Source organism: Camellia sinensis, chromosome 2, assembly GCF_055761805.1.
Source record: "Camellia sinensis isolate YWXY chromosome 2, ASM5576180v1, whole genome shotgun sequence".
Classification (NCBI taxonomy): domain Eukaryota; kingdom Viridiplantae; phylum Streptophyta; class Magnoliopsida; order Ericales; family Theaceae; genus Camellia; species Camellia sinensis.
Genome location: NC_138962.1, coordinates 56,505,020 through 56,524,795, shown reverse-complemented (window position 1 = coordinate 56,524,795; position 19,776 = coordinate 56,505,020). Strand labels below are relative to the sequence as shown.

Genomic DNA, 19,776 nt, shown 5'->3' with positions numbered 1-19,776 from the left:
TTTTTAATCTTTTATAAAAAGAAAAAAAAAAGAAAGAATACCAAATATTTTCGCCACGTGACACCCCAAACGTTGTTTTTTCACCGGTATAAAATTCGTCAGCTTGTTTCACCTCCACCGGCGTTTCTTGTCCTCTCCACATTTCTCTAGATTTTCCCAACGCTTCCATATTCAAACACAAACGGTTTTCAAATTCAAAACTCGTCGACTCCTCCATCCATGGATTCATCGACCTCAATCACAACTTCCGATTCGCCATACCGACTTCTCCTTACAGCTGCCTCTCTGATTCCCATTTCTCATTACTTGTTGGGTTTCCTATTCATTTGTTTGGTTTATTTGTACAATTTCCTCGAGATTCATTTTCTTGGAGACCTTTTCACCGGTTTCACTGGACAGCCCGTGTCGTTGATCTTCAATTCTTGCTCCGATGTCTACCAAGAAGTCGTCTCCAAGTGTCCAGTTCTTCATGGAAGGTAACAAAACTTCGTTAATATCAATGGCAATTAGGTTTCAATTTGATATATATATATATATATATTGTATTTGAATTCAATGGTTACATTGTGCTATTGTTAATTGTCTTTAAGAAAGTAGCATATACACTTCAATCGAATATGTATTTCCAAATTGTAGAATAGTAATTTGGATTTCAAGAATAAATTCCTTGCTGTTGCCATGTTTGAATAACAATGTGTGATCAGTTGTTTCAGTGGTGCTGTATTATTTTTTCTTTTCTTTTAGTTTTATTTTACTTTTAGATGTGGAAGATTACTCTGAAGTTTGAGGTTTTAGTTCTTGCTTTAGGCTTCAACTTTTACTCTGTGTTTGGATCTTGGATTTGTGGAGAGAGAAGAAAAATACGGAAAAAGATAAAAAGTTGTAGCTTCTACTTGATCTCACTTTTCTATGGCATTACTTTTTATTTTGGGTAAATTACACTCATGCTCACCTTAATTGGAGAAAATTTAATTACACTGCCTCTCCTCTCTCTTGAGGTTTTAATTCACATAAGGGTTAGATATTTTTTGTTAGTAATTCATTAGTCATATGAATGAAAAAAATGATGTTGTCATCTATTTTTTACTAAAGTGTATATCAATCTTTGTTTATGTCAATATCTATCTACCGTCTGCATTAATTTCGGTCACTTAATAGGGAGGTTAGTGTAATTATGTCAAAAGTGTGGAGCTGATTGTATGTTCCTTAAACCACAGGGGAGGTGAGTGTAATTTACCCTTTTATTTTTGATAATATTAAGACAATGATGGCACATATGATGGCTCTAGTTTTAGCATTGATATATAACGCTTTGTAGAAATTTAATGTATAAAGAGAAATAGAGAATTGTATTATTGATTGATATAATGTTATGTTTACATTGATTCATATATATAGAAGAGAAGAAGGTAGTAGGTGAAGGGGAGTAGGTGAAGTGTAGTAGGTGAGGAGTAGGTGAGGAGTAGGTGGTGGTAGGTGATGGTAAATTGGTGGTAGGTGATGGTAAATTTTAACAGCCCCCCGCAAACTCAAGGAGGATAGAAACTAACCAACTTGAGTTTGGAGAGAGTAACAAAACAAAAAAATACATAAAAAAATATGGTCGTGTCAGACCATTGGTGAAGACACTGTATGGTGGTGTCATAACGTTGTAGAGGACACTGTATGGGGGTGTCATAACTTTGTAGAGGACACTGTATGGGGGTGTCATAACGTTGTAGAGGACACTGTATGGTGGTGTCATAACGGTGTAGAAGACAGTTTATGGGGTCATGTCGGACCGTTGTAGCAGACAATGTTGTGACAGTTGTTGTGACAGTTTACAGAGTCTTGCTGGACCCTTGTAGAAACTAACCGGAATCAATGTCGGGACAGTTTACAGAGTCTTGTCGGACCCATAAAGGAGCTGACCGGAATCAATGTCGGGACAGTTTATAGAGTCTTGTCGGACCCATGAAGGAGTCGCACCCTCAAAAGGTGTGCCCAATCTTTCAAAAGGCGTGCCATCAAAAGGCGTGCCCAATCCATAAAAAGGCGTGCCATCAAAAGGCGTGCCCAATTCATAAAAAGGCATGCCATCAAAAGGTGCGCCAGACACGCGGCGATGCACGTGATCGACAGAACGCGTGTCGGCCTCTTTGTCATGGTCTTTATAAACCGAAGCGGAGGCTGAGGCTTGGAAGCAGAGACAAAAACCTGCTAGAAAAACTCTAAAAAACTCTTCGTTTTTCTGAGAGAGATTTCTGAGAGAGATACTCTGTAACACTCTGTTTTCTGAGAGAGATTTCTGAGAGAGATACTCTGTAACACTCTGTTGTCTCTGTTTTCTGAGAGAGATTTCTGAGAGAGATACTCTGTAACACTCTGTTTTCCAGAAAATGGCTTCGTCTTCCCGTGGTCTGCTCACCCTCTTTCCCGACCTCAACGAGTCAACAAGAGAGATAACTGGTGCGGTGGCACTGAAACCTCAACCAAGTGCCCCGGAGTTTGCTCCGTTGAACTTTCCGATGCGGTCTGTGGAGCAAAAAATGGCAGTGCAAACTGACATTGAAGCCAATCAGTATACTTTGAAGTCCTGTGTGGAGACGATGACGGCAGTCACAAACTTGTCGCACCGGCTGCAGAGTAGGACAAATGAGGTGCAGCATTTAAACGGCCAACTGGCTCTGCTCCAGCGCATGTATAAGGATGCGCGAGCAGAGATAAGTGTGCTGAAGGCGGAAAACAAGGAGCTGAAGCGGAAGGCTACCGTTATGGTCCGATTTGGAGGTCCGCCATATGCTGTAGTGGAGGAGCAGGGAGGAGGTAACTTGCTTGGTGGTCTAGGAAGCATGGAGGCTGGGCAGTCACGGGACAACCAAGAGAAAAGCAAGAAGAAGAGACCCGCAGCAGAGTAGAGAAGAAAAAATCCCACTGTGGGTGCGGTTGTTTGTTTTTTTTTTTTTGATGTAAAATGGTGATCGGGGTGAGCCCCGATATGAATAAAATGAGTTTGGTGTGCAGTCCGTCTGCGTCTGTTTTTTATTTTATTTATTTATTTTTTTTGGTAAAGAAAAAAAATAAAAATAAAAAAAATAAAATAAAATAAAGAAAGTGGGAATAGTGGGATCAGACCGATTGATTACACAATGTAGGAATGATGGGTTGTATGAAAAGATGGGAACAAGCCCATGTGGCTTAGGGAATGATAGGTTTAAAGAAAGTGGACAGAGATAGTGTTAAAGAAAGTGGGTTAGGGACTTGAGTAGAGATAGTGTTTTCAAACAGCCAAAAGGGAGAGAGAGAGATGTGTTTGGTGGGTCAAAAGTGGTAGTGAAAGCTGAAGACAAGGGCACGGGTAAATCTGAGAAGATGACCATCACGAACGACAAGGGCCGTTTGAGTCAAGAAGAGATTGATCGGATGGTTAGAGAGGCAGAAGAGTTCACAGAGGAAGATAAGAAGGTTGAAGGAGAAGATTGATGCCCGTAACAGCCTGGAGACTTATATCTATAACATGAAGAACCAGGTCAGTGACAAAGATAAGCTTGCAGACAAGCTTGAGTCAGATGAGAAGGAGAAGATTGAAACAGCTGTGAAGGAGGCCCTTGAGTGGCTCGATGACAACCAGAGTGCCGAGAAAGAGGACTATGATGAGAAGCTTAAAGAGGTTGAAGCTGTTTGTAACCCAATCATCACAGCCGTTTATCAAAGGTCAGGTGGTGCCCCAGGTGCCGGATCAGAAGAGGGATCGGAAGACGACGATGACTCTCATGATGAACTGTAGAAACCCCCAGGAATTTCATTGACCACTGAAGAGAGCAAAATTGACGATAGGGATATTAGGCAAGAATACTAGTGGCTGTAATTTTTGTGATGTTCTGAGGGAGACAGCTGCGATCTGAAGGAATGGAGCTCCGATGTGTTTGGGTCTGTGAGGAGCTGCTCGTTACACTGAAGAGAAGCACCGAAGGTGAGTGGCAGCTTGGGCCGCGACGCCTACGACTGTCGAAGCTGCAACAAGTTGATGGTTGGGTCTTCGGTGGCGTTGCTTGAAGCCGCGATGGAGGTCTGTGCAAACGGCAGTAGTGCTGGCTTGTTGAAGAAGAAGGATGGCCTCTCGATCTAGAGAGAGAGTAGGCTGAGAAATGGGTGACTGAGAGCGGTTCTGATGGTGGGTCCCCCTATTTCTGGTGCGTTCTGTTCAGCAGTGGCAAGCCCAACAGTAGCTTTGTTTTGGAGGGAGGTGTAGCAAAGGTATCTAGGCCTGGATGCTGTAGTGGTGCCAATGATATGGGTTTGTCCGGCGGGCGGTCAAGGCGAAGTTGCCGCCCGCCGGTGAAGCAAGATTATTAGGTTCTTAACCTTGCTCTGATACCATGTAGAAATTTAATGTATAAAGAGAAATAGAGAATTGTATTATTGATTGATATAATGTTATGTTTACATTGATTCATATATATAGAAGAGAAGAAGGTAGTAGGTGAAGGGGAGTAGGTGAAGTGTAGTAGGTGAGGAGTAGGTGGTGGTAGGTGATGGTAAATTGGTGGTAGGTGATGGTAAATTTTAACACGCTTGTATTTTATTTATCTTGTTTATTGGCTCTCCTAAATTTTTGTGACAGGTATTTGTCAACTCCATGGCTTTCTAGTCCTCATCTTCAGACATTTTTTTTGAGCTTCTTTGGTCAGCCTCCTACGTTCAACTACAGAAGGTGATAAATTGTTTTAGCGGTTTATGCACTCCTGTATGTGAAGATGATATAAGTAGCTAGGCTTTCTTGACAGAGGACTTATGAACCTTTGTTGTGACTTAGATGTGTTCATTAGCGTTGATCATTCTTTATGCAACATGGTAAAAGTAACATATAGTGGTTTTATTAAATCCCTTGTGTGAAGAATGGAGTTGAGAGGAGCATTGATACTGTAATGTATTTGAGATGCTGTATTCAGTTTTTTTTATCATCTTTTGTTCAAGGCGACTTTACCAAACATGATTGTACAAATTGCAAATGTTTGATAGACATGTACCAATTGGATGTGATCTTTTGTAGTAAATAATGTTATAACAAAGTGAGCCTTTATGTCTTTACTTGTATAGTTCATTTCTTATATTCTCCTTCTTTGAAAGCTCAATTCAGAATCTCATGGAAGTTTGCAATTTGCATCTCATTATATGGGTAAAAATAAACCAGGACACACTGGTCTCTGATTTTGAAGGTTACACAGTTGCACACCATAGACATTTTCTCACATTACTTTCTTATATTACAACAATTTATTTAGCTAGTACTAATGCATTACAGTGCACAGACAGCTATTTCATTTGTCTGATGGTGGAACAATGGCTTTGGATTGGCTGATGAATTCTAACGGTAAATTGACTTTTCTCCTTTTATGTTTTTCCCTGCTATGAACTAATTTCACATGAATTTGATGCAATGTAAAGTGTGCATTTTACTGGTAATATAACCTTGTTATAAATGGGATTGGTGGAAGAGTAGATTTTGCTTTTCTTTTTCTTTCTTTCTTCATCCCCCATATGGAAGGTCAAAGCATTAATAAACATGGATTTTTTAGGATGCAAACCCACGAATATCAGCTGCCAAAAGGGATCACAAATTGACACTCTGAAACCTCATAACGGCAAGCCTCAGCTTCATTTCATAGCATGGTTTACAAACCAGTCAGAGCCATTATTCACCGTGTGAGTCAGTTTCATTGTAATGAAACTCCAAAACAAAATGTTGGTCGCAATGGAATGTTTTTGATATTTATTGAGGTGATTCGTTACCTTTAACTTCATGGCCCAATGTATCGTCGCCCAACTACCAGGTTAGAACAGGGTAGGCACACGCACACCTTTCTTCGTTGTAACTGTGAGCATATTAAATTACTTGGTAGTATTCAATAATATTCTGTAGGGTGCACTGGATATTTGATACTCATCACGAGGTATGGTAGTATATTAAGATGATGTGATGACCTAGTAGAAGATCAAATAGGATTTAGGGTACTACAAAAAGTTTGATATTCTTTTCATTACCCACTGTTTGCCACTGTTCTTGAAAATGTAACTAAAAGCGATCGGCACAACTCCCGAGGAAAAGCCCTTGACACATACCAAAAGTAAAGCAATGGTGAGGACAAGGACTACGAAAAACAACCATCCTTATCAGGAAGCCTGGCTAAGACTTCACAGCCTTTCTCGCATTCAACCTAGATTTCTTTACACCATTTTCCTGTACAAAGTCTTTGTACAAGTGTATAAAACACTGACACTTCCAGTGCATCAAAATGTCTTCCATCAGCCGCTAGATCACTTTCACCTAGAAGATCAATTCCAACTAGTTGGGATATGAGAATTAGTGGTGATTAATCAGAGACATTTATACATAGCAAGTGGCCATGGGTGGCTTGATAAGAAACCTTGTTGTGGCAATTATTATACTGGCAGTAAAACACAAGGGCTCAATTGTTAGATTCTTTTGATTTCAACAAGCACCCAAAACAATTTCCCAGTCAGAGAACAAGATGTGTTTTACCTAACTTAAAATCAAGGCCCTAGGATCTGACCCCTACGAGTTGACTAAACTACAATTAGAATTATGCTTAATGGAGTCATCTTGATTCTTAAACAAATAACATTCAACTAGGACTGGTAGGAGGTCTACAAGTAAAGAGAAACTTTGGACAAAAAAGTAAATTCACAAAAAAGAGACAGAAAATCCCTTGTTCTTCCAGCTACAACTCTAAAAATAAAGACACCAAAATAGAATTCACCTTTTTACATTTGTTACAATAGTTTTCTTATTGCTGTAGGTGTAATAACACTGTCTCTATGACATCTTGTTCACAAACCTTCATCACATCAACCTTATAAGATGTAAATTGAGATTTTCTAGTGATCAATCATAGAAAGATTCTCTATGGCACGGGCGAGCTCATCAATTGCAGTGAGCATTTAATCACCCAAAGTTAAGATCTAAAACATTTATATCCAGTCTATTTGGAGGTTGAAACAACAAACATATTTCAAATCTGTATGTAGCCTTAGCTTCAAAGTATTTGTAAATTTTTTGATCAATGAGTTTTGTGCTCTCTTGTTGATTAGTATTCTATTGATTGTACCATGTTGTGACCTTTTAGCTCGAATAGCTGGTTCCATCTTGTCAGTCAAACATTATAGCATGACATATTTGTGTTGGACACAATTGGCTGTCAGCTTGTCCGAATGCAGCAACTACCAGATTCTCCCCATTTTTTTGTTTGTTTCGATTCTTATTGTAAATTTAAATATTTCAATCTCACTGGAAAACTCTTGATTGCTAGGTTTATTAAATCGTGGCTAAGCTAGAAACTTTTGTGATGGACCATTTGCTTTTGCAAGTATTCAAAGTTTTCATTTTCGTCAGGAGTGAGATAGTGTGTTTCCATTGATTTGGACTCGTTAAAAACATGGTTAGACATTGGCTGCTATTGAGACTATATGGCATACTTGAACACATAACAGCCTGATAGGTAATATGAGCTATATGCTGATTACTGCATCCTTTTGTCATGAAGAAAGTATTATATTAGCATTTGTTGTGGCATTTCTATGACATTCATCGGAGATTATGTTTTCTTTATATTCTTTGCATTTAATTTTCCAGTTTCAAAGGCTTCTTTCCAAGTGACAGATGCCATTACTAAAGATGATAGAACACCCATTGTGATAGTAATTCCTGGCTTAACAAGTGATTCTGCCTCGGCTGTAAGTTTTTGTTTATTTATTTATTTGTTTACTGTATTCTCCTACCCTTTTACTTCTGAGTAAATGCTGTAATTTTATATGAAATGTCTGGTGCTTCTTGGAATGTAGAGTTCAATTACAAGTCAACCTACATATGTAATCACGACATGTCTGAGCAGAGGTTTTCAAAGATCTAGAAGTTTAAGATGTGCTTTATATATGTGGGAGATCCAATGGTGAGTAGGTTAGTAAGTAGAGGTGAGCCTTTTGCAAAGAATGCGGGTTTTGGGCTAGTGTTGGACCAATGGTGGTGGGTGGGTGAGAGAGCTGAGGTGGCCTTCGATGGGGATGGAGAGAATGGCGACGAAGGAGATTTGGAGATGATTAGACATGAAGTTGGAGGATACATTATATGTAGAACGGTTAGCCTATGGAGGCTAGCTCACATTAGGGTGCAAACAACATGTGCCCGAGCGGGTACAAGGGATGAGTTGCTACCTTTTATTGGCTTGAGAGGGGTAGATTGGGTACAAATCTAACTGTTGACATTATTTGCACAAAATGGCTGACTCAGGTTTGACACCGAAACCCAAAATGAAGCCAAATAAAAACAAATCCCCTTAAAAGATGGAGACACCGAAACCAAAAATGAAGCCAAATAACAATATTTTGGGTTATTTGGTTGGAATGGGGTGCAAGAGTTTTTTAGAAGTTGTCTGAAGATATAGAGAGAGTATATGGAATGAACTTGGTCGTTTACACTTCTAGGGTTCTAACTTTTATCACCTAACTGTCTCAAGTAAAAAGACTTGATTGCATTTTCCTGTGCTTTCCTTTAAATTTTTGTTTATCCAAGTACCATATTGTAGTGTCCTTATCTATTTATTTGGAAATATGCGACACCCCTAAAACATCCCCCGTAAACAAGGTTTTAAAAAGCGGCCGCAACCGTTACGTAACTTACGTAACGGTTTTGGTGGTTACCGCCACCCGTTACGGCCGCTTTTGCAGTGTGATTGAGATTCACAGGTGTATCGGTCGTAGCGGCTGCCGTAGCAGTCGTAACAGTCTGTTATGCACTGTTACGTAGCGGTTCCAAATTGTTTCTTTCGAAAAAACAGACAAAAAAAGCTAAAAATGGAAGAAGAGGGATAGAGAGAAGAGGGAAGATAAAAAGAGAAAATAGAGGAGCAAGAGATAGAAAGAGAGAAGAGGGAAGATGAACATGTTATTGATTTGTTGAAGCTGTAAGACCTATGCTATTCTATTCAGCTACTATTACTCAACTATTTTGTTTGTGTGTGTCTATCCATATATTGTTTGAAAATAATAATAATAATAATCACTTTGCTTGGTTTTCATTTTTTAAAAACAGTTTTCAGAAAATTTTACACTCTTATTTTCCGTGTTTTTTTGTTTTTACTGAATTTTTTAAATATTTTATGCAATTTTTTTACTTTTTAGACACACCTAACATAAATACACCTAAAAAGTAAAAAAATTGTAAAAAAAATCTTTTAAAAATTCACTAAATACCAAAAATACAAAAAAAATACAAGAATTTAGTACATTTTTTGTATTTTTATATATTTCTTAATTTTTTAAAATATTTTTTCACAATTTTTTTACTTTTTAGACACATCTAAGTAAGGTGCATCTAAAAAAGTAAAAAAAATGTTTAAAATTTTAAAAATATTCACTAAAAACAAAAAAACACGAAAATCAAAAAACGCAGTTTTCAAAAAACTTAATCTAGAAAATTCAAACCAAACACAGTGAATAGGTGTGGTCATTATCTATTTAGCTTAGTTAAAATATGTATATATATATATTTAGGCTCTTATTTATTCTCTTACTTTTGTCGTTGTTTATCTTATATATAATAGTTAGTGATTGATTTTTTGTATAATATAAAGTCATTAATTATTAAAATAAAATGTAAAAAATTCAGTTTATAGTGATTTAAAAATATGAAATATATTAGATTATATTTAAAAATTTACAAAAATTGATCAATATTTATTTTAAGCTCAATATATATGATCATGGGAAAAAAATATGCGTATCAGTAAATTTTTTTCAAATTGTGCGAAAAATAAAAAAATTTATGGTTCTGGTTACCGCAACCGTTATGCTACAGCCTTTACACCCCGCAACCGCAACCGCGCCACCGCCACCGTTACGGCGACCGCAACCGCTTTTCAGAACCTTGCCCGTAAACTTACCCCTTTTGACATGGACTATTGCACGTTAGTTGTTGATTTGTTTATGAATCAACCTAGACCCAACCCCCTGCTACGTCGTTGTGTGTAAATTTAGGGGTGATGTTTTAGGGTTCTGTAGCATTACTCATTCTTGATGATTCAGAAGTAGTAGATTTTTTCCCCTGTTTTATTCTGTTGGCTTTTCTTGACTAGAATCCTGTATTAGCGAACCAATTCCTTGTTCTACCATCTTTTCTTTTGCTCAAAGTTTGCAAATGTGTTACAGTATATAAAACATTTTGCATTCAAGATGGCAAATTGTGGTTGGAATGTTGTTGTCAGCAATCATCGGGGGCTAGGCGGAATATCAATTACTGTAAGTATTCCCTTGATGACCTTAAATAGTCTCTGTTTTAAAAATCCAGCAAGCTGCCCTACATCAGATTCTTTTCTCCCTCTTTTCGATAGCTAAGACAAATACACATATCTTCACCTGCATCCATTTGGGAGATGAACCCTGCATCTCCATGTTTAGGGTGGTAGGAACATAACGCTGATCTGGATATTACAAGCAGCTTGTCATGTATACACTTAATTAAGGTGTTTTTGGTGTTATTACATTCTGGCAGTCTGATTGCTTCTATAATGCTGGGTGGACAGAGGATATACGTAAAGTCATTGATCATCTCCACTGTAAATACTCAGAAGCTCCTCTTTTTGTTGTTGGAACTAGCATTGGTGCCAATATTCTGGTAATTAATTTCTGTGGACTTTGTCTGACTTTTTTGGTTTATAAATAAACTTTTTTGATTTGAGCCTTTATATAAAAATTTGACTAAGAATTCTTGAATTTACTATTGAATATAACTATTTATTTAAAGCCCAGCCTATCAACCTTGAGGTTGTGGGTTCAAACGTGAAGGAGGCTTGATCTGGACCTTTCCCATGTATAACTGGGTTCGTTTGAACCTCCCTAAATTTGGTAGTTTGATCAAACACTTAACTGGAGCATTATGGGCAGTTTACCTGTTGGTTTGTATGCCTTACATTATCTTGGCTCCACTCAAATTGGAAATAATTCTCTTTGTTCATTTTTGTGATCTTACCACAAGTTTGAAAATATTATTTTTGGGCTTTACTGATGGAGTGTAAAAATATTTGACAATTTTCTGTAAATTGTCTTTGAATTCATCTTGGCAAGTCAAATTGGTGTACCAATAGTCTAATTTTCGTATTGTGCTATTTTTTATTGGTTGATAAGGATTAATCCTTTCAGGTAAAATATCTGGGCGAGGATGATGTTAAAACCCCTATTGCTGGTGCTGCAGCTGTCTGTTCTCCCTGGGACCTTCTGGTTGGTACTTCAGTTATATGTTGTGACTGATAGTGATTACATGAGAAAATTTCTTTCTCACGTAGTTCTTGTAAATTTCCTGTATGCTACTTATTTATACTCACTAATGTTAGAGCAGTCCAGCTAACCATTTATTGGTTTTGCTCCACCGTAGCCATCAATTTTAGAACCTCTCAACTTGTTTATCAATTTCATTTTAGGGGTGACCATTGGTTCAATGGTAACATATTGGCCTAATAATGTTGAGGTTATGGGTTCAAGTATCGGGGCAAACACTTTTAGAACCTCTCAACTTGTTTATCAATTTCATTTTAGGGGTGACCATTTGTTCAATGGTAAAATCTTGACTTAATAATGTTGAGGTTATGGGTTCAAGTTCCGGGGCAACCACTTTGTACATTATGTCAAAGGTTAGGTGTGTACCTAATTTTTTCTTTCCCAAACACACATTAATGTGTACTAATTGGACGTTGTTTTTTTTTTTTTTTTTTGTTGATGTGTCTGAGAGTTCAGTTTGTGTGAATTTATTCTCAGGTTCCTATCATATGAAGAGGGTAATATTTCAGCATTCTTTGTGTTTAGCTCTCTGACATCATAAGGACAGTTTTTTTTTAATGCCTTCTAGCATTCGCTTGTATGAAACCTAGTTTTCTTCTTCTTTCTGCTCCTTTATTCATAAGCAAAGAACTTACATGATATCAACTAAATCAAATTATACAAATTGACTTGAAAGTTTTAGATATGTTGAGTTTTAATAACTATCCTTTCTTGATGGTAACCGAAGTTTATTTATTATTTACTTTATTATTAGAACTATACTAACCTTGGAAAGCAGGAAAAATATGATAGTGTCTGACAGCTGCTAATCCTGCTGTTGATGACTTCATTAGGAGTCCCACTCTTTCATTCTAAGTTGCATTCTCTTTTTATTATTATTATTTTTTTTTCTTTTCGCAGATATGTGACAGGTTTATTAACCGTAGGATGGCGCAGAAGTTCTATGACAAAGCTCTAACGATTGGCCTAAAAGGTTATGCTCAGTTGTAAGTCTGCATTACCCTATCATCAAGTCCTATTTTTTTTTTATTTTTTATTTTTTTATAATTACCATAAAAAAAAGGAGGGCTGACCATTGGTTCAATGGTAAAAAACCTTGGCCTAATAACCTTGAGGTTATGGGTTTAAGTCTTGGGGCAACCACTTTGTGCACTATCCCAAAAGTTAGGTGTGTACCCAATCTTTTTCCTCCCAAACACATTAATGTGTACTAAATGGGCGTTGTTTTTTTACCAAAAAAAAGGTGGTCTTATCACATTGAATTTTCATATTTGTGTGTGTTTCTCAATGCAATTATCTTATGTATTGCTTCTCTATATCTCTCTTTGTCCTTTTTTGTATTGTCATCTCTTAAGATTTTAGACTGTGTTTCTTATGTTACCAAATCTGAATTTCATTGTAGGCACCAGACCGTCATATCCCGTCTTGCAGATTGGGAAGGCATTGAAAAGGTCACATGTGTTCACTTCTTAATCTGTTGCTATAGCTTCGTCTCGTCTCCTTAAGAAAACAGTAATTCTAAAATAAAATTAAAGAAGCAAAAATCTTGAGGTTACAAAGTTGTTATCGGGTCTTTCCTGAGGATAGTGTAGTTATCTCATGAATAAATATGAATTAGTGTTGGTATGGAGTCTCCCTACACACCTATTAGGAGATATATTATCCTTCCGAGTTTTCTGTTGTAGAAATTGTATGCAATAAATGAAGTCCTGCATTGAGGAAGTATCTAAACAAGTTGTGAGTTAAATTTTGGTTGATAATCTATGAATTGTTTGGGTGGTGGTCCATTATTAGAACTTAGAAACCTCCCATTTCTACTAATATGAACTCATGGTTCATTTTTGTTTGTGTTAACAGTCACGTTCTGTTCGAGACTTCGACAATTATGCAACTCGAGTCCTTGGAAAATATGAGGTATAATCTTTTGACTTATTGTCACATGCTCGAATGGTTTACTGAGGATATTCACTTGTTTCCCAGACGGTGGATACATATTACAGGCACAACAGTAGCACTAATTTTGTGGGTAATGTAATGGTGCCACTTCTCTGCATCAGCACTCTAGATGATCCAGTCTGCACAAGAGAAGCCATCCCTTGGGATGAATGCAGGTATGGAGTCTACTGATTTTCTTGTTTTAAACTATAGATTATCTTGAAATCCTTTGTTTTACTGTTTCAAATTCTAATAATTTGGGAAGTTCACCTAAAATATTAAAGTAAAATTCAAATAATCTATTTTAATTTCATGAGAATTATGCACCGTTTCATAGTACATGATCTTAGTGAAGTTGCACAAAACTCCCGTGTTTTAGCTGTCTGGCCCAAATGGGCAGAATTGAAAATCTTCATGCTTTTGGTATCATTCATGTACACATATGCATCCACATGGATTTTGGGTACTTCCTTGTCAGCCGCTTCACTAATTTTTGAAAGTAAGTAACCCTCAAATTAGAATTAATGGGTCCACAGAACATTGCAAGAAGCTGTTGCATGTCTCCATAAAAAGAGGACTTGACAGACCTCCAACTCAGCCTCTTGACTGAAGTTAGATTGTCTGTATCAGATAGTTGGGCATCAATGGTCCTCATCACTTTTGGCCATGTTACTTTCAAAGTGTAAAACTATTCTTTTCTTTTCTTATTATATATATATATATATATATATATAATGCTTAATAAAAAGATGATTTAAGACCCCCCCAAACCCAAAAAGAAAAAGAAAAAGAAAAAGAAAAAAGAAAAAGGAAAAAGAAGCAGGAGCAGACAATCTTGTTGCTCTGCTGTGCTTGTAAATGAAGGATTTTTGCAAAGAGCAGGTTCTCCAATCCAAAAGAGAAACACATCAGAATAAATTCCCATGCCCTACCTTGTTTTTGTTCATTGCATGGTCTCCTGATGGAAATCAAAAGCTTTCATAGCAGTGCCTTGAGCTTATCTTTGAACAATTGGAAGGCTGTTACCTGTAGTTAATGATTTCTACATTAGCCACTTCCCTTCACAGGAAGGGAAAATTAACTTTCATGGACGCTTTCTTGGTGAGCCAAGCACAAGAAATAATGGGAGTTTTCAGAGATTGTATTCGTTGTTTATCAAAATTGGCACATTTAGTGTTTGGTGCAGAGGCTAAAATGGTCATGTTGTTTCCTGCTTGAGAGATACTGATAGTCCACATTAACCACAGAGCTGCTCATTCAATCTATATGTTGAATATATTGCAGTACTTTAATTTCTTCGGAACATTATGATATATCACAGTACATATCATTATAACACCTTACAGTAAGTTATGGGTATGCTCGTCATTGGTATTTTATGATCAGCTGACCTGATATGTTATCCATCTATAGGGCAAATAAAAACATTGTTCTAGCTACTACGCATCATGGAGGACACCTAGCATTTTACGAAGGGATAGCTGCGAAGAGCCTCTGGTAAGTTTAAAGTTCTCATTTTTATATTGCATTTGTTGTTTTTACTGATTTGAATATTACAGTAACCCTACATTTACTTGGATGTTAACTATAGAATCCCCATCTCATAATTGGGGTAGGTGCTTGTTCCAGCCTCAATTGTTTTGCTGCCAAGTAAAGCTCATTAAGTGGCAAGCATTCATGTGTCAAGAAATTGAATACTTTTTGTTTTCTGAGATATATAGTCACTTTATGAACATTCCAAAGTAAAAATTTCTTGAAGGTAGTAAGTTGCAGGAAAGAAACTCTACAATTCTCTATTTCTTTATACATCAATTTTTAACATGGTATCAGAGCAAGGTTAACAACCTAGTCATTCTGCTTCACCGGCGGGCGGCAGCTTCGCCTTGGCCGCCCGCCGGACCTCTACACATACCTTCCACGGCTTCACCTGCGAGTCGAGCTGGCTCATTCAGCTCACCTCTGTCCTCTTCGCCAAGTCCAGCTTCGCCACTTGCGCCATCTTCTTCTTCCATGCACACAGTATGTTTGCCTGCCCTTTTGTTGATGTACTCGACCAGCTTATTCGGTTCAAACATTCCCTTCACAGTCACTTGGGAGTTATTCATATCTGTATCCACAGTCATCACACCCTGCATCTTGTGGATGCGGTACTTGATATCCTCTGAACAACCTTCACAGTGCATGTAAATCTTCAACACGACTTCAACTACCTTTGGCTGCACCTCTTGGCTGCACCTCCGGAGAGGATTACTTTCACCTTTCCAGTAATCAACTCGTCTAGCACTCTCGCTGCTAATCTGCGCACATCGGTCACGCGCCTCCCCTCCATCCACCGATCGTCGTCGTGCATTCCGGCGAGATCTCAACCATTCATCCCTAAACCTCTCGCTTGTTCGCTAATCAGACCGAGAAAAGTCTCAGGAATTGGAGCGAATCCGAAGAAATTCGATTGCAGAGCGAACTTTTCAATGGCTGAGAAACGCCAAGGGAAAGTAGATGTGTTCGATTCGGAGGAATCTCTGTCGGTTTCTCTGGCCAAATACACCGCTGATCTATCGGAAAAGTTTGCGAAGGAGAGAGGTGCTTTCACCGTTGTTTTGTCTGGAGGTTCTCTGATCAAGTCGCTCAGGAAATTAGTCGAAGCTCCATATATTGATTAAGTGGATTGGTCGAAGTGGCACATCTTTTGGGTGGATGAGAGAGTGGTTCCTAAGGATCATGAAGATAGCAATTATAAGCTTGCCTACGATGGTTTTCTATCTAAGGTACCAATTACCACCTGTAATGTCTACGCCATCAATGATGCACTGTCAGCAGAGGCTGCAGCTGACGACTATGAGACCTGTCTCAAACATTTGGTTAAGATAAAGATGGTGGATTTATCCGAGGCTAGTGGGTTTCCAAAATTTGATCTCATGCTACTGGGTATGGGCCCAGATGGACACGTGGCTTCTCTATTCCCCGGACATCCTCTTGTCCATGAGAGCAAGCAGTGGGTGACCTCCATCAAAGACTCACCCATGTGACCCACGATGTTCAGATTCTCCGACCTATACTTTTTCTTTTCATTACACTCTTGTTCCCCACTTTCTTTATTATATATATATATATATATATCTCTTTTTATTATATTATATTCTAAAAAAAAAAAAAAAAAATCATCATCTCTCCTCCGTTTGATTTCCAACTCCATTATTTTTATTTATTTTCTCCAAACCACTTTCCTTATTTCCCCCATCTTTCATTTTTGATTTCAAATATATTTTTATTATTTTTTCTTTATTTTTCTTTCACATTATTTTTAATCTTTTTCCAATTCCATTCATACCATATAGCTTTGCACACCAAAACAAATTTTATTCATCTAAGGGATCCACCCCGATCACAATTTTACACACACAAAAAAAAAAAAAAAAAAAAAAACAGCTTTGTTTTCTTTTCTGTAGCCGGCCACCAACCGACCTCACTTCTTCGCCTATTCCGCCGGTCTTTTCTTCTTGCCTCCGTCCTGGGCGGCCCTTGACGGTGTTGCCTCCATGTTTCCCACTCCACTGGGCACGATCACTCCACCCTGCTCCTCCACTACAGCATATGGCGGACCTCCAAATCGGAACATCACGGTGGCCTTCCGCTTCAGCTCCTTATTTTCCGCCTTCAGCACACTTATCTCTGCTCGCGCATCCTTATACATGCGTTGGAGCAGAGCCAGTTGGGCGTTTAACTGATGCACCTCATTTGTCCTACTCTGCAGCCGGTGCGACAAGTTTGTGACCGCAGTCATGGTTTCAACACATGACTTCAATGTATACTGATTCGCCTCAATATCTGATTGCACTGCCATTCTTTGCTCCACAGAGCGCATAGGGAAGTTCAACGGAGCAAACTCAGGGGCGCTTGGTTGAGGTTCACGGGCAACCGCACCGGTTATCTCTCTTGTGGACTCGTTGAGGTCGGGAAAGAGAGTGAGCAGAGGGCGGGAAGAAGAAGCCATTTTCTGGGCAACAGAGTGTTACAGAGTTTCTCTCTCAGACACCGCAGAGTTTTTCAGAGGTTTTTCGCAGGTTTCTGCCTCAGTTTCAGCCTCCGTCTTGGTTAAATAGCTAAGGCAGACACGCGCATCGCGCGCCACTTGACGCCAGACGACAAAACGGGCGCGCAAGCCCAGGTAGTCACGCGCCTCGCCATCATGTTCGGCACACCTTTTTATGGCTTGGGCACGCCTTTTGATGGCACGCCTTTTGACAGATTGGGCACGCCTTTTGACAGATTGGGCACACCTTTTGAGGGTGCGACTTTTTAGGGGTCCGACAAGACTCTGTAAACTGTCCCGACATTGATTCCGGTTAGCTCCTTCATGGGTCCGACAAGACTCTGTAAACTGTCCCGACATTGATTCCGGTTAGTTTCTACAAGGGTCCAGCAAGACTCCGTAAATTGTCACAACAACTGTCACAACATTGTCTGCTACAACGGTCCGACATGACCCCATAAACTGTCTTCTACATCGGTCCGACACGAGCCAGTGTCTTCTACATCGGTCTGCCATAACCATACAGTCTTCTACAACGGTCTGACACGACCATACAGTGTCTCCTATCCATTTTTTATTTTTCAGATTATTTTCTTGTTTTGTTACTCTCTCCAAATTCAAGTTGGTTAGTTCCTATCCCCCTTGAGTTTGCGGGGGGCTGTTAAAACCTACCATCACCTACTCCACCTACCACCACCTACTACCACCTACTACACACCTACCACTACCACCTACTACCACCTACTCCACTACATCTCCTATATAAGGAGCCCCTCACCATTTGTAATAAATAACATACATCAATCAATAATACAATTCTCTATTTCTTTATACATCAATTTTTAACACTTAGTGATTCAAGTTTTGGGACATTTTCTAAAATGTAAGTTATAGAGTTTCAAAGCACACTTAATGTGTACATACATGGACTAGTGCATCAAATCACACAAGCACACTTCGCTTCAGAGTTTTGATGTCAGATCTTCTCGAGCATCTATATCTACTCGTCAGACACTAATTGGCATTTTAAGTCGGCCTTGTATTGCTTGTTAATGTGACGTCCTGTTGCTCATCTTTTTTTTTTGGTCTCCCATGCAGGTGGGTTAGGGCTGTTCATGAATTCTTCAGTATTCTGCACTCGAGTTCATTAATTCACAGGAAAAAGGAGGCAGAGGTACAGAAACATTCACTATTAGTCAGCTTCTGAATCAAACAAAAGAAATAGGAAAAAAACAAAAGGAAAATAAGTTTTCACAAAAGATTAAGGAAACAATAAAGTGTTTGCATGTGTTTGGAAAGAAAGAGAGCTTATAATAATGTGCCACTGTCGGCAGTTTTCCTGTTAGTTATGCATGGCTTGTTATTTGTCTTGCAGATGCAAATTCCTCCTCAAGAATCTTCGATTGACCAAGGTCCATATGTAAATATTACGGAAGATGGGATGGTGACTGCATTGGGCAATGAGCAAACAAGTGTTGAAGATGTACACGATGAGCCTACAATTCAGAGTGAGAAGGTCAAAGATGCAACTCCAAAAAGAACATGTTTGGCAGACGCCCCTCCACAGCCCCCAGGACAAGATATCAACGATGTAGTTATTCCTGTAAGAAGATACATGGATCAGCTTTCACGACACAGCAGGAAATCAATTTGGCTGCTAGCCTACATTGCCATCATAACAACGTGGCCACTCGTGGGCTCGGCGCTTACACTCTTCTTGAGGAAAAAGTTCGCTAATCTCTTACCAGCAGTCTTGCGGAGGAGATAGAATTTTAATTCTCTTCTTGCTGAATAGAATAAGACACTGAGATCAAAGGACACTAAGAAATCAATAAGTGACACCAATTTAGGTGGGCATGAAATTCTTTCACAGTATATTGGAACAAGAGACCTATATTCACTAGTATGTTTTCGATGATAAGTGCAATATGGATATACAATATCAGATGGAAAACATGTTAAAAGAACAGATATTCTTCTTGTAAGCTGTTCGTGTTTTCTTCTAAAATGATCTTTTCATCTTTTTGTTTTGATAGCAGTTACATGTGGACGATTCTCAGACAATATCTTGTAGTGATTTTTTAGGTTCTCAGGAACCCTACATGTATACTACACTATCAATTTTCCAGGACATGCCCACTGTGTAGTTGATTTCAACTCATGGTTACTGTATTGAATATGATTCTATTTCATTCAAGAAATTATTGCTGGTGCAGTATATGTGCATACTGCCAACCAAACCAATCCCATCAAAAGTTATTCAATGTCACTTGCTGAGTTCTGCGAGACACAAGTGGTCCTATGTGAGTCGCAAAAATCGAGGACAAAAATGTGTTTCTTTTTATCACGTTCGTTTGGCATTGAATAACTCTCAGACTCAGAGCCGGCACTGAATAACTATTTGAATAATATTTCAATCCCAGACCCAGAGCAGACAGTTACGACAACATTCGTAAGAATTTTGGTTGACCATTCCCAAATGT

At 38.5% G+C, this 19,776-nt stretch overlaps 1 protein-coding gene and 2 pseudogenes across 6 annotated transcripts; all 3 read left to right on the top strand.

Annotated features, from left to right (window-relative positions):
• Window positions 1-57: 57 nt before the first annotated feature.
• On the top strand, window positions 58-19,494 carry LOC114311136 (alpha/beta-Hydrolases superfamily protein). 6 transcript variants are annotated; one of them, XM_082914475.1, is made up of 16 exons: window positions 118-476; window positions 1,159-1,222; window positions 4,604-4,693; window positions 5,080-5,158; window positions 5,296-5,353; window positions 7,634-7,734; window positions 10,204-10,293; window positions 10,547-10,669; window positions 11,194-11,271; window positions 12,229-12,314; window positions 12,731-12,779; window positions 13,186-13,242; window positions 13,309-13,439; window positions 14,677-14,760; window positions 18,392-18,467; window positions 18,669-19,494. In XM_082914475.1, exons 2-16 carry the CDS (start codon window positions 1,200-1,202, stop codon window positions 19,059-19,061), a joined length of 1,518 nt encoding a protein of 505 aa, XP_082770601.1. In that variant the 5' UTR covers window positions 118-476; window positions 1,159-1,199; the 3' UTR covers window positions 19,062-19,494. The 6 variants fall into 6 exon arrangements, with proteins under 6 accessions (XP_082770602.1, XP_082770598.1, XP_082770599.1 ...); XM_082914476.1 differs by lacking the exon at window positions 5,080-5,158 and having other exon boundaries at window positions 58-476; window positions 5,292-5,353; XM_082914471.1 differs by lacking the exon at window positions 1,159-1,222 and having other exon boundaries at window positions 80-476.
• On the top strand, window positions 3,263-3,904 carry LOC145820050 (luminal-binding protein 3 pseudogene; annotated as a pseudogene).
• LOC145820051 (putative 6-phosphogluconolactonase 4, chloroplastic pseudogene) lies at window positions 15,442-16,413 on the top strand (annotated as a pseudogene).
• Window positions 19,495-19,776: the final 282 nt, after the last annotated feature.